General features: G+C 40.6%; 2 protein-coding genes across 5 annotated transcripts in view; both read right to left on the bottom strand.

Annotated features, from left to right (window-relative positions):
- The window catches only part of LOC105266363 (fibroblast growth factor 1), a 1491-nt gene extending 801 nt beyond the window's left edge, over positions 1-690 (bottom strand). The window contains exon 1 of the mRNA XM_011304475.1: positions 147-690. Within this exon, the coding sequence (XP_011302777.1) occupies positions 147-374 (228 nt within the window). The 5' untranslated portion in view covers positions 375-690. The remainder of the gene's footprint in view (positions 1-146) is intronic.
- Positions 691-1174: 484 nt separating this feature from the next.
- Positions 1175-25082, bottom strand: part of smash (smallish) — a 35493-nt gene continuing 11585 nt past the window's right edge. Inside the window, exons 1-16 of one of the 4 annotated variants that reach the window (XM_011304253.1) lie at positions 23470-23559; positions 11662-11795; positions 11032-11220; positions 10625-10912; positions 9193-10488; positions 8672-8953; positions 5802-6119; positions 5319-5546; positions 4869-5224; positions 3825-4149; positions 3349-3734; positions 2868-3108; positions 2524-2720; positions 2273-2451; positions 2017-2181; positions 1175-1889 (exon numbers count right to left, since the gene is read on the bottom strand). In XM_011304253.1, the coding sequence (XP_011302555.1) occupies positions 1867-1889; positions 2017-2181; positions 2273-2451; positions 2524-2720; positions 2868-3108; positions 3349-3734; positions 3825-4149; positions 4869-5224; positions 5319-5546; positions 5802-6119; positions 8672-8953; positions 9193-10488; positions 10625-10912; positions 11032-11220; positions 11662-11709 (4521 nt within the window). In that variant the 5' untranslated portion in view covers positions 11710-11795; positions 23470-23559 and the 3' untranslated portion in view covers positions 1175-1866. Of the gene's footprint in view, positions 1890-2016; positions 2182-2272; positions 2452-2523; positions 2721-2867; positions 3109-3348; positions 3735-3824; positions 4150-4868; positions 5225-5318; positions 5547-5801; positions 6120-8671; positions 8954-9192; positions 10489-10624; positions 10913-11031; positions 11221-11661; positions 11796-18649; positions 18735-23469; positions 23560-25082 lie in introns of those variants that run through there. The other 3 variants (XM_011304252.1, XM_011304251.1, XM_011304254.1) reach the window with 3 other exon arrangements.

Genomic DNA, 25082 nt, shown 5'->3' with positions numbered 1-25082 from the left:
CCAGTTGAACCGAAAAATTCACATGCACGTAAAAAAGATTATCGGATGAATCGCATTAAAGAATGTACGACCAGTGTTTTTAATCGATGAGGTCAATGTGGGTCAATTATCTCACGGGAGAGCACTTGGGCCAATTAAAGGGAATAAAGCGTCAGTACCTTCCGCAACATTACAAACCCGTTTTCATCGAAGGTGACCGTTGTGGTAGAATGACGTGTGGTATTACGTTTCTCCCTACGTTTACCCGAACTGTCATCGTTATTTATTGATAAATCAGTGTCATAACTGTCATCAGTGCCACTATTCTCAATGTCACTAGATTCTTCGTCGCAAGTGGGGGCCACTCGGTTCTCCTGAATCCAGCGAAGGCTCATTTTGCAAATAAAATAGTAAACAAATTCGAAAATCAAATGTTCAGAGCAATTCCTCCTGATGTAAATAAAATTTATGAAATGTGCAGTGGTTTCGCTCTGGCAATGAAGAGGAAATTCCCAGGATTTAAAATCAGACCGAGAAATTGCAAAATTATGAATAGATTCACGCTCAAGAAAATATCCTTTGAATTTTTCTTGAATTCAAATCCTTTCGAGGGAAGAGCTGATGAATCTTGGAAAAAGGACAATGCCACTGGTATCACTACCGATAACTTGAGAGGACTGAATTAAACAGCACGAGCGGTGGACCCGACGCGCGTTTGAAGCTCGCACCCACACCATAAACATGTGAAACGTTCTGCACCGTTTAACTTCGTGTACTCTACGTGGTACACGAAGTAATACATGCAGAGCTCCACCTCTATTTATAGCCCAATCGAACCTGTGTACCCAACACCAAAGCCCAATATTTCGCCGATTGACCTTGCATCGATTTCCACTTGAACGATTACAAAAATTTTTCCAATCAAGATCCAAAAATTGACAGATCGATTTAACAAATCAATAGTAATTAAAATTAAAAGTGAGTTGCTGATTCTTCGGATTGTTATATTCGATCGAAGTATTGGTCTGAATAAATACTATTCGATGCTCCTGTTTCCTATTTCCAGATTTACCTCCGCGCGCTTGCAATTTCTAAATATAAGAGAACGCTGAGAATGAGGTTTACGATGAAACACCACGAGAGATCCCCAGCGTTTTTCTCATGGGGAAATGACAGGGATCCATTTTTATGATGCATTAAACGTATATTTCTCAGATAATAGAAAATTACACTCCTCACTTTATGCTTGTAATTCACCTCGATAAGGTGAAACGTATCATACAATATTTCACAGTAAGTGATTATTTCTTCGAGGCACTGAAGCCAGCGAAGATCCATACATTTGAAATTTAAATCGTAGATTTATTGGGCCGTATTACCGTTTCGCAGAACGGATATGGTGTTATACATTTAAAACAATACTTCTTTACAGCGTTAAAGTCTATATTATTTCTAATCATACATCCTTAAAGTTTGATAAATTTAACAGTTTCTTCTCGGGATTAAAAACATTCGAGATAATTATTTAGCATAAGAAACAATCCCGTCCAATCACTGGACTGCATAAATATCACAATTTATAATACAAAATATACAGGGATTTGACCAACAAGATCTCATTTCAAAGATTGTGGAAATTCATTCAGGAATGAATCAATTCCTCTAATTACATAAATACATTTTATGTACAATTGTTAGTCAACTTCTAGAGTAACATAATTTTTCGCGCCTGGTGGATGGCTTGCGGCTATTCTGATAGATATATTTACATGATAAAATCGAATGGCGATGAGACAGTGCCAACAGTTCGCTGAAATAAAAAAAAACGCAGTTGATCCGCATAATGCGTATTCTTTAATCAGCATGGATCCATAAAACTGGGGTAATTTAGACGCAGCTGAACTTGACACCTGCAAAACGCAATTCAAAACGTCCCCATGAGTAATTTTGAAAGAAGAAAAAAATATTCTCAAAGCGATTATGGGAATTTATCATTTTATATTTAAAAAATATCAATTAAAACTTGTGAATTTGTACCGTCATCGCTAGAGTAGCAATTATGGCAGTGAAGCTTGTGATTCCGGACACGAACGTCAGTTCCCATGAGTCCGTCACCAAGACGTACATGACAGACACAACACTTGAAACACTCCATATGGTAGAATAGCCGAAGGCTCTCTATAATCATGGCTGCTCCTCGCCCTTCACCATAAAAATAACAAATCAATCATTAAACAGGAAAAGAATTCACTGATTTTCTCGTGTGCATTAAAATCAGAGGTAATGTGCATACCCAGTTCATCACCACAGTGAGAGCATTTCTTCTTTCCACTGACACTCAGCATTTTCTCCTGTGACTCAACACTCGAGGCACCCGGAGACTGATGCACCTTTTGATGCATCATTGCATGGTGTTGATGTGGCTGATGATGGGGTATCGACAGCTGTTCTTGGCTCACACTGTGCTCCAGTCTAATATTTTATTTAAATTATATGTTATCAACACGTCATTTCTAATAACGAAAGGTGATAAAAAATATTAACCTGCGTCGAATGGGTGGTGGCCGATCGTGCGCTCTATTCTGTATTCTCTGCGTGAGTGTCTGAATAATAGAATCAGGTAAAGGTTTACCATCAGGCTTGGCAGAAGTGGCAGTATACAAAACCGATGTGCCAGTCATATGTGGTTTTCTCGCTGGAGTCCGTTGATTCTTCTCATTTATCCTCCTCTGCTCCGCCTCCTATCCCGCCAAGAATTAATTATATACCTATTATATATGTAACTACGACACATGATGATCCAATGGACATCAACTCGACGCGTCTCCATGGTCTCCATCAAATCCCCACCAACAAAACACAACTGACAATGCGATTGAATGACTCACCTGAATAAGCCAGTGCTGATAATTAAAATCCTGAGTAACCCTGGGTCCATCACTCTTCCTCCTCTGTACCCACTGATCATTCTTAACAATTCTAGTCCTCGGTACAGCACTGAGTGCCTGGAGTGTCTGCTTAGTCATCTGCTGGCCTAACTGTGGTGCCAGTGCTGTTGTAGAGACACTGTGTCTCAGCGATGCATCAACCTGCTGAGGAATGGAGTCGGCCGATGGAATCCGACTGTTTCTGCGCATGGAGAGATGCCACAATTGTTACGGAATTGCATTTCGATTTTTCATTCACCCTTTCCCCAGCTCACCAGTTATGCAAGTCATTGGTGGGGAAAAGGAAGAGCGGATGAAACATTGGCCGGAAATTAAAAGGCAAATACATAGAGGACGATGCCTTCCTGCCACACTCCGGTGGAGGAGAACATTCCACAGAAATAGTTCCATTCATTTCAACTGGAAAAACACTATTATTTACCTTATGGTTGCATCGCGCTGTCGCTGGTCCAAGAGTCGAAGGGGTTTCGCTGGTGGTATGGGTGGCGGTGGTGGCCGCCTCCTGAGTCCCTCCTGGAGCTGGAGATTGGGCATTGACGAGCGATAATTGAGGACACTAATGTTTTGATAGGTTGGGTGGGGATTTGGCGGTGTGGGATGATTGACGTTCTGGAGGGATTGCCACTGCTCTTGGAGTTGATCAGCCAATTGCTGTTGCTGTTGCTTCTGCTCGCGATATGCCATGTTGCTTCTCTGGCGCTTCAATTCCTCCTGCTCGAGCTGCAGCAATTCCCTCTCCACTCGGAGAACCTCACCGGATGGATAATCATCGTCATGGCTGTACTTCACTGCTGTCAGCGCGCTTTTCTATGGAGAATAATTCAATGGAATGAGCTGGATAATTGTCGTTTATCGAGGCTATGAGTAATGGTAATGATGATGTTGTTGAAGGCTTACTTCCTGGTCGCGAATTTGATCCTCTATGGATCTCAGGTGAATTTCTTCCTGTCTACGCATTTCCGCTGTTCTTCTATCGTTCTCTAGCTTCTCGTCGTGCAGTCGAGACTGCTGCAACTGCTCGGCTTTTATTCTCAACTCCTCCTCTCTCAGGCACTTCTCGTCGGCTTCCTGTTGCTGCTGCTGTTTTCGAATTGTCTCTTCCTCCTGTTTGCGTGCATTCTCATCATTCTTACGCAATGTTTCCTCTTGGCGCTCACGTTCCAACTGCATCTTCTCCTCCTCCAGCTCACGAAGCTTGTCAGCGAGCTTCTCACCGAGGTCGCTGCGTTCCAAAATACTTTTGCACATTTTTGTACACTCCTCGGATTTATGGTCTATTTTGTGTGGTTTATTGAGGCTTAGAGGTAGAAGGTGGAAAGGTAATTGCACTGAGAGAAATTTCCAGATTTACGGAAATCTGAGATTTTCACGGAATTATTTGGAAATTTTTTTTTTTTATGGGTTTTTATCTCAGATGGAAGTTTTTACATTTTTACAACAGGTGATGATTCAGGTAAAATTTTGGCTAAAACTTTCTATCAGTGTAGCTATTGTAGTGAAGATATGAATAAAGCGTGGCAGAAATTTGGAGAGTCAACAATAAAATTATTCAGGAATTCAGGGATTTAAAATAGTTCGTGAATTCCGGGGAATGAAGCGTAAATTTCCATAGTCTCATGCATATTTGTCATCAGATGATAGTAAAGTCGAAATATCCATCATAATTTCCCAAAATAGGCCGATGTTTATAACTAAAGTGTGGCATAAATTGTAAGAGTCAAAAAAAACCGATTCTAACAAGATAAAATAGTTTATTACCCTTAAATAGCTACAAAAAATTTTTTAATTCACTAGGCAACTATAACAATCGATATAGAGCACCCATTAACCAATACTCAACAGAGAACAGTTCGCGAGAAATATATTACACCGAAAATTGAAATATTAAGATTAAAATTGGTGAAATGTGGAAGTCCAACGAGGGATTTTTTTATTTTCTACCTGTTTTGTTCGCGGTCACTGCCGTAACGCCACTGTTCCTCCTTCTCGAGGACTTCGATAATCTCTCGCTCTTTCTTGGTGATCTCGTCCTCCTCGGACGATGTGACACTGGCACCGAAGGGCTCGCTACTCTGACGGCTGTGCTGAGACATGTCAGGACTCACTGGTTGTTTTACCCAGTCATCAGCGTGACCGAGTTCAACTCCCGAGTCCCTCTCATGACTCGAGTCTTGCTCGTAGTTGCTGTCTGTGTCGTATGACCGACGTTGCAGTTGTTCTATGCGCCTTTCCTCAGCAAGAATAGCTGCCATATCCGGTGGTCGAGCCAGACTCAACTCAAGATCATCATCATTGATCTATTTGAACAATATATTGATTGATCGACTCATTCATCTTAATTTCAATGAAATTCCCCATCGAGATAGAGAAATATATTTATGTTTCACTTACACCTTCAATTCCCAAAAAATCAGAGCGCCTCGTTCTCAATTCCTTTTTAATTCTCCTGGTGGAATTCAACCTCTTGAGCGGTTCAATCGGCTGATTTTCCTCATCGCTGAAGTCCGTCGGAGGTGGAGGTGGTTTCTCCTTCGGTGGTTCACCGCTGCTCGGTGGCCCAAGGGGGAAAGTAAGTCCAGCAACAATTTCCTCGTCATTCGACAGATTCAGCTGTGGAATCTAGCCAATCGCAATACCAGAATAAAACTAAAATGCCACTTATAATTGAAATGTTAAATTGCTACCAGTTTATTCATTAGTACTGCAAGGTGAACGTCTAGAAGGCACAATGAATTCACGCGCAATCTTGCGTCAGACAGATAAGAATAATTGGTCAATTTGTCAACGCCAAGCGCTGATATTTTCACTTGCACGGTTATAAGCGAATAAATATGATAAATAATGAGATTAATGGTGTAATCGAATTGGACTCACCTGTTTGCTGGAAGGTGACAGTGGCCCGATGAATTCCATGGTGTTAGCAACAGGACTCTCCTCGAATGTCAAGTCGGTTTGACTGTCACACGACAATGAAACTATCGACGTTACAACCAGCTCTGTATCAGACTCAATCTGAATCTCTGTCACCTGTTGGTGGTTTGCTCTTGGTGTGACAGGAGAGTCAGAAGTCTCTACCTCAACTGTGGATTCACTGGTACACGCTACCTCCTCTTCGTGCTCGACTGGCGTTGACTCGGTTTGCACCACTACTATTTCCTCGTCTACGCTGCTACCACCGATAACAATCGATTCCTGCCAGAGGTAGAGGTGAACAGAGACGAATTATTGGTGGTGAATATTTTTTTCTCCCCTCCTCTTATGAATTTTGCACACTACAAATTTTGCAACGCCACATTCTATGCAAATTTCGAGAGAAGAAGAGAGTGAACAATGCGAGATGCACCGTCTCTCCCTCATCTCGAGTGAATCGATCGAATTCCCCTGGGTCTAGGAGATTCTTATCAGCATTTTGCTATTCCATGCATCGTGATTTATTGCGCAATTTCATGGCTTTGAATTTGTAGAATATTTAGAAGTACGTGAAGGGTAAATATGGGAGGTATTACAATAACTACAGCATGCCATGGATCATGCAACACAAATCTATAAATTTGCCGGATTTTTTTTTTTTATTCAATTGGCGGATTGCGATTGAATTGGAAGGGGAGATGTTGTGTTCTGGATTTGGGAAAATTCTTTCATATACGTAGAGGTGATAAGGAGGTGATAAAGTGATAAGCCACGCACATACACAAAAGTTAATCAATTTTTCGTGCTGAAACACACACTAGGGGAATTAAAACACCAATAGAGATTGATGTCACGTGAGTAAATCGATTGTCACTGGTGGAAAGAGTGTGGCTCGCTCATCCAGCGGTGATAGCTAACATCTGTCGTTTTATACACAAATTATCACTCGGTTTTTTTTTTATGAAGCAACGAAGGTTTGTGGTTAAACTTCATTGCATCACTGCAAGTGGATGCACAATTCTACTCTCTAATTTTTACCAGCATCTCTTACCTCCTCTCCTGTCCCGAAGTTTTCCTTTCCTTTGCTCAATTGACAGTCCGTCTTCTTATCCGTTCTAGGTCTATTTACGTAAGCAATTTTCTAGGCGATCATCGCAGTTAATTATCTACAGTTCAATTAAATTCTGACCTCAGTCACGAGTTGAAAAATTAATGAATCGGAAAAAATGAACGGAATTCATGATAAAATGGGGAGAGGGGGATTACTTCCAAGTTCAGATAAAATAAAGAGAGATAAGGGAAGCACCAATTTGAGAGGAAATTGCTTGGGATGGTCACACCCTTTTGTCAATTCAAAACTCAGTTCGGGAATTTCGAAAACGGAAATCAATTATCACTGACATTGAATGTTGTTGACCGAGATAAAATGATTCATCAAATAAAATTAAACACGAGAAAATATTGGTAATAGAATGACAATGAGAATGAGAAACTCGAGAGATTGTTTTCCAAGTACGTTTTCATATATTTCATTTAATGTATTCCTTCCTCAGTGCCTACAATCACCGAGTGACAATCCACTGGAACTAAGATGATTTCACCTTACAGAGAAACCGTTACAATCGCTCCTAAATCGTCCAATAAATAAATAATACATAATTTTTTTATCAAGGACAGTCACACTCCATTTATCACAATGAACTTTGCGGAGTATCTAGGTTTGTGTGATTTTTGGTTGATGAGATGTCCGTTATTGTTATGCCCATATGTTTCTATTTACACTGCTGGCTGTGATTATAATCGCAGGCGCATCAAATGACGGGTCGTACTTTTAATTCAGTAATTAAATGACACAACTGTTAATTCATCACTGCTCCGATGTTGAGAAATTTTTTACGTGCAACAGGAGAGAAGATGTATCTTTAAAAAAATTATTCGAGGTGACGCGTCTCAAAATTCTTATCATTATCACTTTTATCGTGTGTGCCCATGAAATCGAAACTTTTAACAATTAAAAAAAAACATTGTTCTCCCATTTTCGAGTATTCCACGAAGATATCTCATTATTTCAATTTTAAAAGACGTGACTCAGCGGCAATTTGATAAGAACATAAGTTTACTAATCACGCGTACATCTACAGACAATAAAACGTATCGTCGTCGCGATAACTATAATCTCTGTAACCACCACCTAATGAGCTCTTTTGAATTGATTTTTTTCAGTTCGAAAAAGTGATATGCGTCGATCCGCATGAATTCGAAGATACGGCTTTCCAAATTTTTCCCTCGATTAATTTCTTTAAATTAATTCTTTGAATTAACAGTGAAAAATACGTGCCATCACTTGATTGTTAACTACGCGAAATGAATGAATTAATCCAGTCTATCGAATGAATGGACCTCCTCCAGCTGAAATATTTACAATATATCTAGCAATGAATGCAACAGGAGTATTAATATTAGTATAGATATTAGGCTCAGCATTTTCGTGATGCAATATTAAATTGCTGATCATTACTCCTAACCTCGATGAATGGGGTGACTGGTAGTGGGGGTGATTCACCCTGAGGCACAACAATTTTTTCGCATATTTCTACGACCGTACGTCTTCGTTCGATCATTCTCTCTTGATTTGTATCAAGCTGATTGGACTCTTCCTGCTGGCATTTAAAAGGCGATGGGATTTTCGATGGCGATTTCAAGCACAATTTCGGCTGGGGAATAATTTTAGCTGGCGATGATGGAGGTGTGCATGGTGATGATGTCCCTGAGTTTATTTTCACATTAACTGATTTTCGTGGTAAGGGAGTAGGAATTTTCGATGGTTTATTTACTGGAGAAGTTGAATCTTTCGTATCCGATATTTTTGTGGGACTAGTTGAGGCTTTTGAATCTGTCTCAGTTTCAGCTGACGAGGGCATTTGCTCGGATACATTTGTGCTCGAGAGATCGATTTTAATCTCGGGTGGACATCTACGCGGGGGAATTCGGGGGCTCTGATAAACAATTGTTCGACCAGATGATAATTTACTACTTGTACTGCTTGTCGTTGGGACGGAGGTGTCCGGAAAAATTCGCAATTTGTTAATCGGCAGTGTTCCAGCTCCAGCGGTACCCTGGATTAATCAGAAAATACCAAAGACCAACTTTTTACACCCATGACAACCCACAACCAGGAGAAGATGAAGTACACTACAGATATTCCCTTTTAGTCTTTACCTTTACTTATATTTTTAGATTTATAAAAAGAATTTGAAGATTCAAAAGAAGAATTGAAAATTTCTCCCGTACGGATATTTCAAATAGTACTCTCCCTCCACCATTAAATAATTACGAGTATCTCAAGAGTACTCACCTCGGTTATCACCGCCGAATGTTGACTGCCCTGATCATCTCCACTTTTCTCCTTTGACACTGTCTCCCTCTCAATAACACAAGCCTCCAAGAGGGCGTCACCTCGATTGGTTTTATCCGCAATTATGATATCCTTCCGGGCCTCAATAATCGTAACCTGAGACTGCACGATTTCCTCATCGACAGGTTCATCAGCCTGACTGACCGAGCAAGAGACATCGGCAGTGTGAATGCCAGAGTCCTCACGATCCGTATCATTGAGAAGCTCCGCAGAAGAGGCAGATGGTGGATACCTCTGGGTATAGTCAAGCTCCTCAAGACTCTGAACCCTCTCAAAAGTATCGGGTCCACTGGAGGCATCAGCATCGAGTGAATCAAGACTTCTGTGAAATGCAGTTCTAGGTGCCCTGTACTCTGAATCCGGAGAAGAGCTCCGTTCACTGGGTGTTAAATTATCATTATGAAACCGGAGAATCTGCTTGTCCACCGGTTTCTTATCAGCCTCCTTGCACCTCCCATTTTGCCTGACAATTGGTCCTCTTGGTGAGGATGACTCATCGCTGCTCGCATATTTCTCAAGTGTCGATAGTCTCTCTCTCAAGGGCCTCACTGGCTCCAACTCATCGACACTTGGCTTTCGCGATATTTTACTCTCACGGTCAGTCGCCTGTTTCTCCAGGTGAGAGAGACGCTCGCGAATTGAGCTCATGTCACCCGAGAGCCTGTTCAATGACTTGATACTCTTATCTCCCTGCTCTGACTCGTGCTTCTGTTTATCGAGACTCGATAGCCTCTCTTTGATCGACTTGCTGCTGGAGAAATCGCCAGATGATCTGTTGTTATTTTTATTGTCATTATTGATCTGCGAGGCCTTTTCAAAGATTTCTCTTCGCTTCAGGATATCAACCTTGACCACTGGATAGTGTATATCGTCCGTGGAGCCCTTATCCTCGTAGTGATTTGTTTTAACGCTATCCAATTTGGTTTCAATATCGATTAAAGATCTTCGTGGTATATTTTGAGCGACTCTCGATACGTATCCTCGGATAGCACCTTCATATGTGTATTCCTCAGGCTCGGGTGAACTCACAGTGGCCGTTGTACCTGAATCGTATTCCCTTTGATCGTGATCAGTGATAAATCCATTGCCAAATGCTTTCTTGCTGGGTGGATCAATGACACTGGATGTGTTTGTAATGGGTCTTACGTTGTTATTGTCAACAATGCCATTACCATTTTCATTGGTAACATTATCCAGATCGGAGTGATTCTTATCGATCTCACTGTCTCGATCGCTCTGTAAAAAATCCAAAACCAAAAAATAAAGAGGAAAATAAAAAAAAAAACAACGAACACATGTATATAATCGAATTAGCATAGCCATTGAAAACGAGTCCATTGAATTTGAATATGCAAATGGCTTGTTGACTCACAAGAACACTCTGTGTGTCGTCGTGGGTATCACCGCTGACAGAGCTCTTTCCGCTGCTTGTACCAATACCAAGATCACTCAAGTCATTTGAATCCTCCTCGTGGTACATTGCCAAGCTCATGCTGAGTTTTCGCCCTCTGTTGCCACGCTCCTCCATCATCTCGGAGAAGGTTTTACTTCGTCTTCTCTGTCTGTCGTGTTCCTCGAGCTCGAGCTTCTTGACCTCAACCACTCGCTCGATTATGTGCTCCTGACGCTTCCTCCTGCTGCTCTTCCAATTGTCCAAGTTCTTGGCCGGCAAAATAAAACAAATATTTGTCGAGAATGATCAAATAAGGAAGTGGGGGAACATAATTGAAATAATAAATGAACACTGGGTATTCTCCATTGTTCGTGAATTGTGCTCACCGATTGCCAGTCTTCCGGGTCATCGCGCACCTCTTGTTTCACTTTTTTTACCTCCTGAACCTTTTGCAATTGCTCTTGGGCTGTTCGGTAAAGTGAGCAGGGGCCGACTTTAACAAATTGGAGAGGATTTGTCGCTTGTTTCGGGGGTGTTTTTAACGTTGTCTTCAGCTTTGGTGGTTCGTGGGCCATCTGGAAGTAAAAAAGTCGCATTCCAATATTTTCTAGAAATCCTGTCCATTTTTTTTTTCATCTTGAATCGCTGATTATCATCCACAAGGCCAAATCCACGAAATCAGCAATTGATTAATGAAGGAATTCAATTTTGAAAGGATAAATGATTGGCACTAAAAAATATCTATTTTCTCAAAAGCATTATTGATTGATTCCCTCTGACATATTTCATTTCGACAGAATATATTCGGATACTTTCTCATTCACGTCTCGACTATTTGATTTATCGGATTGTATTCCAGACACTCAATAAATCCACAAGAATGCGACATTTATTCCATTAATTCCAGTATTGAATTTTTTTTTTGTACGTATAATAGGCGTTTTTTACGAGAGGGATAAACAGCCATTATTTCCACTCGAAAGGTAAAAATGGGAAAAATGACAGTAATTATTTACCATTCGATCGTTTCGCCGCTCTGTTGCGGCTGTCTGAGAGGATGGCATCCTCGTAATCTCTTCACCACTCGAAGATCATCCTCTTTACTGCAGGGTGATTCCTCGCACTGACGAGCCCATCCTACACTCCACCTCTGTAAAGACACCAGAAAATCATAATAAAGAAAAAATTCAAACACCTCAAGAACGAAGAGAAAGGAAAATCAAAGGGCCCACGTGTCCTAAATTTTCACCTGGATGCTTTCCACTCTACAATTTCAGCCGCGATAAAAATTACCGATGAAATACTATCTCAAATTCTCACCACAGAATTAGAGATTGACTATATCTCAGGTGATTGGCACTAATCCCATCCACTTTCCGACTTCACCTTCAACGATTCGATACACGACACGAGGAATGTCAGTCTGTAATCTAATTTTCATAATGACACTCTTGATTTGAGAGGTAAGCAGCGCATACGATAATCTACCTTTCAAAAATTAGCATGAGGTAATAATAGTCATGAAAAAATGGGATTGCATTAATTAAGGAACTGTGAGGTCAATGATTGACAATATAGTGTTTGTTGTATTTGTTGTATTTGTTTTATTTGTTCTGTTGTCCCATGTCCATAGACAGAACTACAACGATTGATACGAGAGTCTCTACCCCAGCTCAACCCTCCGTGAGTTCTCATTTGGTGTTTTCAGCGTGAAACCACCGAGAATTCTGTACGTCCAATCGCATGTGTACATGTCTCTCGAGGACTTATCGTGTATACCCGAAGAACTAGTGGTAAAAAGACGAATAATGTTAAAACAGTTCTCCCTCCTATTTACCCCAACCTGTTATCGCCGAGACTCGATGCAACCGAGATTCCCAACGAGGAATTTCTACATACCCAGTATCAGCTCTTTTGCCCGTCTTATCTCTCTCCAAACAAGCGACCATTTATCTCTCGCAATTTTCCCCGTGGATGACAAAAAAAAACGGCCAAAAACAGAGAGAAAGGGAGAGAAAAGGATAGCCAAGAATACTCGGGACAATTATAACTGAAAAAATCTCAGGCGAACCTATAAATCTCTTCATTTCGATGTTCTTACGTATTAATTAGAGAATTCTGTATAGTTGTGGATGAATTTTTTGCTCTGAGACCGGTACTTCACCGCAACAGATACCGGGACTCGTCGAAAAATACAGCCTCCAGGGATAAAACGACTGGGCATCATCAGTTTCAAGAAGTCGTGAGCAATTTCGACCCCTCAGTTGATAGGAATCAATCGTGCTGTCTGCCTTAATATCCAGACAATATAGCACAGTGGCTATGAATTCTTACGTATTATTCTCATTTTTTTTAATTTTTTCATCCCATTCAATGTTTTGAGTAAATTGTTGGATAGCCTGAGAGGTCGTGACGAATGAAAATGATAAAACATCATTGCGCAATGGTTCACAATGAAGGTGTATATTCTCCCAGACGTAAGAGCTGGTAATAATATTTTCTCACTAATTCACGCCCGCACTAATTGCTGTGATTAGTCTTGATTCCGTGATATTGCTTTTGGTGTTGGTGAAGGACAAGTGGGTAGTGGAAGAATTTGTTGAACCAGAACATTGCTTCCGCCCTCGTTTGGTGAAATTAGTTCAGAAGCTAGTGAGCGACGCCTGATCAGGGCGTGCCACATTTAACGATGGACTGGGCATTGTCCATCGGTAGAATTGTCGGCAAATAAAGCTGTATTCATCCAGATACGTGTCGTTTGTTTTGGACTGTAATCTTGAGTGATGTTTTGATGCTCCAGAAGAGAAGTCTGACCACTGGGTGTAACCGCTGTGCGGCACAATTTACTCAGCGATTCAACCGTGGAAAACTTGTTGAGAGTCAAATACCAGAGGCTACCAATAGCATCAGTACGTTAGCGCCATTGAATTCTAATCGAATTTCATTGTGATTGAATTGGATTTTCTGCTCTCCCGATTTCTAGACATTGCCGGTACTATTTTACGCCTCTCCCCTGTCCAGTCGGCCTGTTTAAGATCTCAATATGATCATTCTGGTTAGAGATCCACTGGAGAGAACTGGAATTTGATTTATACGACTTGGCGATGTCCGTGACGAAAACAAGAGTATATATTCATCCTGATGCTGGCAAGGTTCTGTTGAACCGTTGATTTTTCTGTTGGATCAAGCAGATACCGACACGCTCTGGCTATTCCCTCGGTACAACCTGGGGGGAAATACTATTCACCGAGTAATGGTTACTTTGAATCTCCAAAACAAACCATAATGCAAACCGTAAAAGGTGTAAAACGTAAAATGTAATGAATAATAAATCAGAATATCTCGGGTTTAAGATATTGTCGAATTTGATGTGATCATAAACTAAAAAGTTCAGCTTCAATGTAGACTGTTTTATGAGTTTTTCTAGAGAGCTATGCGGCATTGCCTCGAGGAGAGTTGGAAAGTCACTTGCTGGCGTTTCCTCACGATTTTCTCATTCCTCAGCCGTGGCCTGTCTCAATTCTCCATATGTATTGAAAGAGTTTGCCTCTCATCTCTAACTTGTGACGATCTCGTTGCTACTTTTTTTTTTTTACCTGCATCAACGTACACACCGGGTCACAGAAACTGTACATCCCCAGCTCCACAACCAATGTAGCAAATCTTTTTCTGTCCACGCATTTCAGGGAAAAAAATTATTCATCAATTAAAAAATTGTAAAGTATCATCGAGATCGAGTTGATAAAATTTTTCAATTGTGGATTTAATCCTGAGATGAAGGAGGAAAATGTGCTCTATCTATTTGATTGAGGAATCTCGAGACTGATTCAGTGATATGAAAATAAATAAAATACAGCCTTCGTGGATTTTTTTGTGATGTTTGGTGAGCATTGAAACGTAACAAACACCGATATCCACTGGTGTAAATAAGAGTCGCTGATATAGACATGGCAATTGGATGGTTCTGCAATCAAGAATCCTGAGCTCCATCTCACGTGCTCCATGCATACACACAAACTCGTGGTCTGATTACAGCCCTTCAACGAGGATCCAACAGTCCCGTATATTATTCCTGGGACCTGGTGTAATCGATTCTCGCTAAATCTCAGGCTGTCCTCTATCCCCTCATCCTCTTCATTTTACTCGTTTTCCTTTTTTTTCCTCCATTTCATTCCCTCATCGTTGTTTATTTGGAGTTGTTGCTCCATGTTGGTCAAACTCGGGGCATTTAATTGAATCGTCAGTTTGATTGTTACATTTTCTTCGGTTGTAATGGCAGGTTTATTACAGAGGAAACTTGATCGACGTAACAGTACATTGGTGGCCAGAACCTCAGGGACGCGAGAAAAGTAGTCTCTTTAACGGTTTAGGAGGATTTATCCGGTGCCTCCTCATCGTGCACTCGTCTCCCCGTCGCGATTGTATTTTTCCAGTGTTTTCTTGTTCATCCAGGCTTGAGTAATGATAATTTTTCACCTGACCTCGAGACGACCGTTGCAATTGATCAGTATTCCCGGTCCCGAGTACATGCACTATAACCGACACTTTATGCATTGAAAAATAAAATTCAATTACACCTGCTTCATGCACTCTCAATATCATTTATTTTTATCGACTGGTCGGGGTGAAAATTCAATGGCAATCTCCGTACAGCTGAATCCAATCATAATTTCACCCGAAAATCGGCTCAATTCCGGACTGAATACTCATCATCAGTGGACTTTCATTTATTCTGGCTTCACCTTCTCTCAATCCACTGCGGGTGCATCAATTGTGGTGGTCCATTACCTCCACATACATTTTGAATTTATTTTTACAATTCCACACGAGCCCCGAGTTCATAAAGAAAAATTACATCCGGCCCGGGTAATAAAGCTGTCTCAAAAGATCTCAACGCGAATAAACTACTTTTTTACCCCCAACATCTTCATTCTGCATGATAATTCTTCATTAATTTCCGCTTTCATTTTTATTTACCATTCCCAAACGCTTAAACAATCGTTAAAGTCACGAGTTGCTACCATAAATAAATCGATGGCAACAAACGTCCCCATGAATTCATCAGCCAAAGGATTTCACTCAGTTGTTAAATTCTCACTCCCCAAAGAAATTGGAATTTTTCCAGATATAAAATGTAACCTCGGAGTAAAAAAAATCATAAACACGTGTACATTGTAGACCGTAGAAGTGGATGAAATACGTAGGATAAAAAGAAAACGAATAAAGAGAATGAATAAAGAAACGGAACGCAAATGCCCAATGTAAAAATAAAGAGAGAGAGAGAGAGAAAAAAAAGAGAATATAAAAGGAAGATAATAAAAGTTGAAAAAAGAGGGGCGATGGTACACGGTGTAGTAGCCACGACTTCTCGTGGCTGCAGAAGCCGCTCCGTGGTAAATACATAAACGTTCATGTATTTCTACGCGGCTAGTCTCATGGATTGAGCATGTGGATACCTTGCAATCCACGGTATAACCGATGAAATAGTGTGTATGTACACTTGCGGTGAAGTGAGAAGGATATATAATGTGGATGGGGGAAACGTGGGCACGAGACGTCTCTGGCCGAAAGTACGAGAAGAAGCGGTGGCTAGGTCACGGTCGGGGCGATGCCCTCTACTCTCAGAGAAGAGGGACTCCTCGTGCTCGTGCTCCTTTCATCCTCGCGCACTTTTCTCTCTATTTGCTTCTCACTCCTTTATTCATTACCTCCATTCCTCACCCTCAAAAGCCCTCTCCCTCAATTCTCCCATTACTCCAGGACAATGCCACCTTGATTGAGATTTCAACAGACGTTAACTATTGGATTTCGATACTAATCGATCACCACTGATTATCAGCCTCTTATCGATAAAAATCTGTTCAATTCTTCATTTTATCGTTTGGTTTTTGAGTTGATGATTTATAACGATTTTTATATTTATGACGATTATTATTACGATTTATTATTACGATTTATTATTATTTACAAGTCTCACTGACATTGAAGACAAATTCGACGATCGAAATACATAGATTATCTCAGATTATTAACCGGTATCAATCATGCAGTTGAAATTTTTTCTAATTGGCCACAATAAAGAAGGGGATTTACAGGTGTTGGATAAAAAGAGGTAGAAAAAGGGGATTTAAAAAAAAATCATAAATTATCGAGATAAATCTTTGTCCATCCCCTCGCAGTGTTCAGTCGCTTCATGATCGTATAAACATGGTCTACCCTGGAGTGCGCATAACTCTTGCATGTGCAACAGGAACACCCCATTGGAATATTATACTATCGAATAAATGCATCCTTACGTGGCTTTAAATAAACACATGCTGCTTCTCGGTGGAATTGCACGAGGTATTTAATCGAGAGTCTGCATGCTCAAAGTCGTTGTCATATTAATTATACGAAAGGGCCCGTGGCAAGACATCGGTTCTGGCGCATGTTACCAAGCCATCTCCATAATAAACACTTGGTCACTCCAAGAGATTACATTAATGACGAATGAGACGGGTCGAAGGTCTTCCACCGAGTGTCCTTGTCCCCGCAATCTTTATCTGATATTTTTTATCATATCCAGAAGTGTTACCTTTTTCCATTTGACATTTCTCTGACACATAAACACCGGATGAAGGTAGATGACATAAATAGCCCATCAATTGCACATCAATTGCACATCAATTGTACATCAATTGCACATCAATTGCACGAGCACTGGTTGAATTTCTCGTACGATCGCTCATCAATTTTCATTACTTTCTGGGTATAATTAATGGTACAAGATGCACAATTATAGCCAACAATTAATGTATTCCGATAGCAATCGGTATGATTACAACTTATGCGTGGTTCTAAACGTGAGAGCACATGAGTGTATGCTGGGAGATTGAGGTGGATGGTTTGAATGGATTGGCTCGGATGTACGCGTGTCCATCCTCGGATACATTCTATCAGTCGAGAGAATTAACCCGATACGTATTCCTCATCGACTTACCGTTAATGCATCCCAGTGTAACACACTGTAAATACGCACTTATAATTGCCCACTCTTATCATTTTTACCCTCATCCGTGTCTCTCTCCAGTGATTTCTGATCCAGAATGGTAGGTATTTTAAACGTTTGGCCTCTGATATTCTGCCGTTAAGCTGGAGCTACATTCAGCAACTTCTTTTACGACCAGAGCTCGAGGTCTGATACACACATGTTCAATGTACAAACGAATTATGCAAACGAGTGTATGCGAAAAATTTGTACTCGACTGCACTCGTTTTGGATACATTGACCCTGAAAATTCTGGTTACTCTTGGAATTGTTTTGACGAGATCTCCAGCAAGGCGTATTCCAGAAATATAATGCCCCAGGGGATTATAGTATTCAGCTTGGCCACGTCACATCAGTGAGACCCGTACTCTCAAAGCAGATCAGAGAACCAGACAAATGAACATGACTCTTGATGGCTGACTTCGCCCCATGGCGCCAGTCTATCCTCTTTTTCAATTTATTTATTACTCTCTGCTCTTATTTTTTTTTTTTTTCACTTTTACATGATGTACATCAAACACGTGCTCCCGATTGTTCTTCCTTTCGTCTTGGTACGCTCATGGTGGCCCAGGTTATACCTGTCACTCCTAATTATTCATTCATCAGTAAGTTGTGGAGTGAGATCATATCGAGCTCTCAAAACACATCGACCGTGTCATTACAATGGAGAATCATTATTCCTAAAATTCTCTTCATCCCATCAAGAAAAAATTTCTCATGAAACTTCAATTTAAAAAATTCAACTGCAATCCCAAATTAATTTTAAAAAAACCCTGTCAGTCTATCATGCGTTCAAAGCAAAAATTCAATAAAAAAAAAACAAAAGGTGGGCAGTTCCTGAGTCAAAATAAATGCGCAGTAAAAAATGTAGAGCAGTTGCGTACTTATTACCGAGCCCTTCTCACCATTTACGGTGTGTTCTATAATTTTTATCGTGATATTTCCATAAAAATTAACGGAACCCGATATTTACGTACCTTTTACCGGATTTTTCACTTCGAGTGTGCGAAGTGTGCGAAAAAAAAAAAAATTGAGAAAATGGTAACTGGTGATGATGATCACCACGAAATACTGGATGGTCCACGATTTTGTTTACAACAGAAATCCCGATGAAGCGATGAGGGCAGCCCCGTCGATTATTTATAAACTTCCTGGCAGTGTGCCTATCGCTTCTTTCATTCATATACCACCTCGCTGTTCTGTGGGACGTCAAGGCAAAAGGATAATAATAAACGTCCATGTCTTATGCCTTCCTCTCGTCGTATACATCTTGCATTATAGCTGTGTGTTTTCTGGAGCACCTCAACAACTGCGCCTCGAAGAACGGATCTCTTTCGAATGAATTTATCGGTGAAATCATTTGTCGTTGCCAGAGGCCTTCTTCCCCTGGGTTGTAAACCATTTACAAACGATCACTTAGCACTCGTCCAGTAAATACACGTTCCATAACCAAGTTGAAAATAAAAAAAAAACACGAGGTTGAACTAATATTGCTTCCGGTGGATGGTATCGACTCTAATCCCAACGATAACTGGACCGTGAATATTATTCCAGTGTACGAGTTTCAGGTGTGCGTTATAGCTGTCAAATCGTTGAGTTCTATTGCATTAACCAGAGCCGTAATTTTCCATTATTCCTCAATTGATTTTAACTAAGCGAAAAGATATCTCTCATTTTCAATAATGAATAATTGCGTTTAATGAATTCTTCTGATAATTGGGTTGAAGTTCAAACCAAGATAACGACTATAATGACGTTTCAGTTGACTCCAGTTGACCCAGTTTGAGCTATTCTGATTGAATATAATTTCTCTAATGAATGAAAAAGCCGCTCTCTCGATACATGTACCAGAGGGAATGGAAAGGACTTGACTGTCACCAGTAGTTCATTTTCCACCAGTCTTTATCGCCCACACGTTAATCGACATTCGTTGTACCTCAGATGTTTACCATTATATTGTAACTCATTTAATTAGCCTAGTGTGAAAATTGAGAGAAAAGTGACGAGAGTCATTTAAAAAAACGGTACCCAACGACATGATGATAAGGAAGTACATTACGGTGAATAACTCAGGGATATGTCACTTTACGGTGTGCGATAAGGTATATTCATTTTTAATGGAATTTAACCCGGGGAAATGGTGATGACATGCATCATCCGTACGAGGACAGTAGCGAGACGAATCTGTATCACGAGAGTGTTATTTCCTCAGGGATAACGGGCCACATCACGGCAGGACGGGGAAAAAAAATGTGACACCATTTGAAAAATTAAACGTCCAGTAGCTGATGCAGAGTGTCCCATACGTCATTCGTATCTCCATCTGGATATTATCGTACGTATTGTCTGAGATTAATGTACACCTTCGATATTCTGGTGACTCAGTTCCTCTGACAGGTGCATCAGTAACTTTTTCAATGGATATTCGTTTCCCCTTCATCAGTCACAACTTTTTTTTTTCACAAGGAATTTATCATTGATGGCGTTGAGGAAATGAATCGCCAGTTGGTGTTTTTGAGACGAAGTCTGGTAGCCTGGATTTATTACAATCGCTGGGGGATTTTCATGTTCGGACACGGCGAGTTGGATACCCACCAGGTACATTTGCATCGATACGGCCTCGTATACACGCCTCGACACGCTTCGTTCCTTGTTGACTTGAGAGTTTACCTCTTGTATACCAACGTTTGTCCGCCGATTCGAGAACCGGAAGGGCGGATCACGTCAAGCCTCTCTGACGCCACTCGTGAATACAAATTTGCCAATGATTTTCATGATAATCCTGTTAAAGCACAGAGAAATTCGTTCTGATGGTTGCCATCGAGACCGCTGGTTAATCCACCCAGATTTCTCTCACTTCCGGCAATGACTCATCTCCAATTATCAATCTGAATCGCAATCAAGATAGTCCTGGCAAGAATCATTTCAAATAATGGAAAATAAATCTGGTGGTGCATGTCTGAGACATTGGGAGTAGAATATCATTCAACTGATCTCCAGACATGGCACTCAAATTCGATGAAAATAAAAAAGCAGGGAGGAGAGAACAAGAGAGCCAACCGCAGAGGATAAAAGAGCGACGAGCTAAATCCCTCATTTCCACATGAGACATTATGCAATACTGTGGTATATTCATTTCATACAAAGAAGTGTTATGTCTGGTTTCGCTCCCCAACATACACACCTCAAACTAACCGAAACATAGTCATCATCATATCCATTCTCACACGAATATGAGCACAATATTGCGAATATATTCAATGGGCTATACCCCTCGTTTCCACGAATTATACGTAATAATTGGGCAATGCAATTATCCGGAGTATTGTTGGGTTTTGTTCTGAATGGAATTGCGTTATATTCTTGAGACTTCCTGATGTTCTATCAACAAAAGCCCGTGTCTCTTTCAAACAAGTGTTTTACCTTTCTTTTTCCCTTGGTATTTCTTTTTGTTCTACACGAGCTACTGGTGAGACCAGTAAATTCATTAGCAAGTGTACACCAATTTCACCGTGAATTTCTTACTCTCGAATAGAATCTTCCAACGCCTCAGTGAAATGCGTGACGATACCTTGAAAAATCCCGAGGAACACACGAATCATCAAAAAAATCCTATTAATTTTTGTTACAATAGGATATAGACAAAAGAAATAATTAATTCACGAATTGATTGATAACCTATCATAGATTTCTCTCCGGATTGAAAAATATAAGTGTAGAGCGCAGGGAGGTACCGTAAGATTTGAATTAATGAATGATTAGAAGTGGGAATAGTGTGAATGAATAACTGATCGATCAGACAGATCATACCTAAAAGTTGGATACCTATTCGAGTCCAAGGGCATAAAGTGTGCAGGGTCAATGAGGCTGTTGATTTACCATGGAGTGACCAGTCAGCTCGTAAAATAAAGCGCGCGACGAAGCCGATAAATTCGTAGGACGGACATTAAGCGGCAGTTAATTGTACTAGGGAGATTTTAATGCTCACTTTGAGACTAGTACACAGGGTTTGTGTGTTTTGGTTTGTGGATAAAACGCATACACATGGGTCGCGTGGTCCAGCAAAATAGGACTAAAGGAATGAATGATAAAGCGAGGTACGAATATACGTACAACCGTGAGGTGTCAGCACTCTTGGTTGCACAGTCTATCCACTTGGATTTATATTATCCACCTTCAACTCTTCTTACCCAACCCCTCACCACCTCATCCCACCCACCCTTGGCTCTTCCGCTCTCAGAGAAAACCGTATATTCATTTTATTCATTTTATTGTAGGCATCTTCTCTTGTTCCTCAACAAAGACGAATCGTCCATGTGTACAGGCCTTCGTCGGCTCATGGAATAGCGAGGGAAGTGGAAAGATAGGTTCGTCGACCGCGTTTACGTCTTTTACAAGGCACAACCTTCTTCTGAGCTGATGTTGCTATCTTCTTCTCTCTCCATTTGCCCACACCACCAGGAGCTCTTCAGCACACTTGTATGCGTTAATGCCGTAACGACGGGATGCCTTCTTCGCCTTTTGCTCCTTACCTCTCTCATTCTTATAACTTGTCTTCTCTATATTTCAGACATCCCACTTTTATCCCTATTCTCTCCAATACCCATCTCCTCTCCACCGCAAATGTCTCTTGACTCAGGTGAGAACTTCATTTCAATTCAATTTCAGGGTACAAAATATTCCGGTGAAGTTCCTATTTTTTATTCGTATTGGTGATGTTTTTATGAATTTTAAGAACTTGAAGAGTTTTCCGGAAAATTTCGGGGGAAGATGAGGTGGTGGGAGGTACCACTTGGATAGTTGTCTTAATGACTCCTTTTGTATTGAGAACCGAAAAATTACGAGTTTTGTGAAGATGGAGGAAAAAAAAACGATTAGTCGAAAACAATCCGGTTTCGCGGGCTTCCCGAGTGAAAGGACCGGAAAGTAACGGTGGACGTTCTTTTTTCCACTCCCGTATTAACGTCCCTGACCCGTGTACATATGCTTCACATGAGAATATGCCATTGCTGTATATTTGTCTTTCTCTTTCTTTTTTTCTCATTCTGTTCTCACACCGGAAATACAGAAATGAGACCGGAAATGGTAGGCTATAAATTTATAATTGTTGTATTGCCAACTGGTGATCACTGAATTAACAGTTTTCATCTCTGGATGAAATTAGAAACTTTTGGAGGGAAATGTATTATTGAAATTTAACGTGGGTGTGTTTGACGATTGGAGAACTAGTCGTCACTGTCAGTGGACAAGGAGGTATTGTTGCAAGTTGAAAGGTAAAAACCTGAAGTGAAGAACAAAAGTCAACCGCTAAGATTTCCAGTAGTTGATTTCCTTCCACGCACCTGACTATCACATGACATCTTTTTGTTTGAATAAAAAAATGATGAAAACCATTTTTTTTTCCTCAAATATGTCCATGTACACATAAGGTATCACCAGAATCCCATCAAGTTCTCACCTGAAACCCCTCATCAACGAATCCGATGATAACCGATTGCGCAATTCGCTTGACGCATTTTCCCGGAGAAGACATGTTCAAGAATATGAGGAATAAAATCGTAAAATCGGTAAAAATGAAAAATTGCGTCACAATTTGGTGAGTAATGGATGGTGATGTCGATATCACTTGAGTATTGAAGCAATTGGTCCGTTGAAATAGCAAAATAAAATTTAAAAAATGGTTATCGATTTCAATCGGCGTTCACCACCGGATGATTATCGATAATGGCGTGAGCACCGGAAATTCTCGGATCATCTCCCCGAGGATAACTCTCGCTTTATATGGCATTTTATTCACCTTTTCACGGATTATTTCCTCTTTCCCTTTTGATGATGGAACTTTTCGATCGAGCTACTCGTTTACCCGCACCCCGGGGCATCCACTCTTGGTAATGGTCGGGTTCACGTCTCTGTAACCTGCACATACGAGTGTACATTGGTATTAAAGATGTTATGGCCTGAGTATATGACCATGAGGCCTACTGGAGTCTACATCACGCAATACATCACTAACCCATTTCGTTCGTGATGATAATTCTGTAAAAATCATAACCCAGGGATAAAAATCCATTGAAACTGATGGGGAACATGAGTAATAGCCGCAAATGGTGGAATTTTCATCTCCGTGCAAGTGTCCTGTGCAATCCCAAGATGGAGAAATAAAAGCAGCGGGACGACATAAAAGCGGAAAAAGAAGCATAAACTTCTATGAGTTTTTAAAATTTATTTAAAGAAAAAAAAAAGAAAGATCGAGTGTGGCTTGCGCGCATATCGCGCTTCGCGTTCTGCATGTACGATTTTATGATTTATCGTCATCCTCGGTGACTGCAGAAATTCCTCCGCGAATTTAACCGATCAAATGGTGAAGTACGAGAAGTAATAGATAGAGATAGAAAAGAGCGTCGTGTGCTCGAGGCTGAAAAGGCCGATGTTATATAGGCGATTGTACACCGGTCGAGAAATTATTCGCTTAAAAAATGACTAGACCTATTCCAATGAAAATCATCGCGAAAATTATGAAGAAATTCACTGGATGAAAAAACTGGAAAAAAAACCGGTGAATGGAATTTTACGGAATTCACAGGTAAAATTTCCAAAAAATACCAATAAAAATAGAATGGTGACTGTCTATTTTTTTGGGTGGAAAAAAAGATTGAATGATTGAGTAACGTTGGTGTGACCGAATGACCAGAGGGTAGAGCAAGCAAAAGCATTCTTGTTGTGGTAGCAGGCCTCGACCTTTCAAGGCCACACGGGACCGGACCAGTCGCAAGGATGAATCACGGATTCGTCGTGTATTATCATCCTCTCTCTCCCACCCATTTCCACTTATTTTTTATCCACCACACCTATTTATACTCATTACCAATGCACTCCCATTGAAATATCGCAATTGCTGTGAAAACGGCGATGGAAAATTGCTCGCGTGCAACACACAACACATAAATAAAAATTCCCTCTTTGTTGGTTAATACAGATGGTTTAAAAAATTCGAGTAATTCAATCTTAATATTTTTTCCCCTCGTATTCCTCCCTCGACTGATATTTCGAGCTAGTAACTCTAGATAAATAAAAAGGGGAAAGTAATGCTGAAGAGAGTGGCTCACGAATTTTTAAAATATCCGTACCCACATGGTTCCTTCTCTCGATTATATTTCTCTCAATTTTTTTCTCTCATTCTTGTAGTGGCCTTCGAAGCCGAAGGTCGACTGAGGCCCTCGCGTGGGTCCGCCAGTTTCATCTCCTCCCATCACCGTAAAATCTTGAATTTCTTTTTCTCCCGAGCATTTGAAAACCATATGGTGTTCTCAAACCCTTCACGCAGTATGACCTTTACCAATCGCCAGGCATATCTTCAAAAGGTCACTTCAAAAATTCCTCGCAAATAGAATGGCATTTTTCCAACAATCT

This window comes from Fopius arisanus, unplaced genomic scaffold, assembly GCF_000806365.1.
Source record: "Fopius arisanus strain USDA-PBARC FA_bdor unplaced genomic scaffold, ASM80636v1 scaffold00037, whole genome shotgun sequence".
NCBI lineage: Eukaryota > Metazoa > Arthropoda > Insecta > Hymenoptera > Braconidae > Fopius > Fopius arisanus.
The sequence above is the reverse complement of the archived record's forward strand: the minus strand, read 5'-3'. Positions and strand labels throughout refer to the sequence as shown.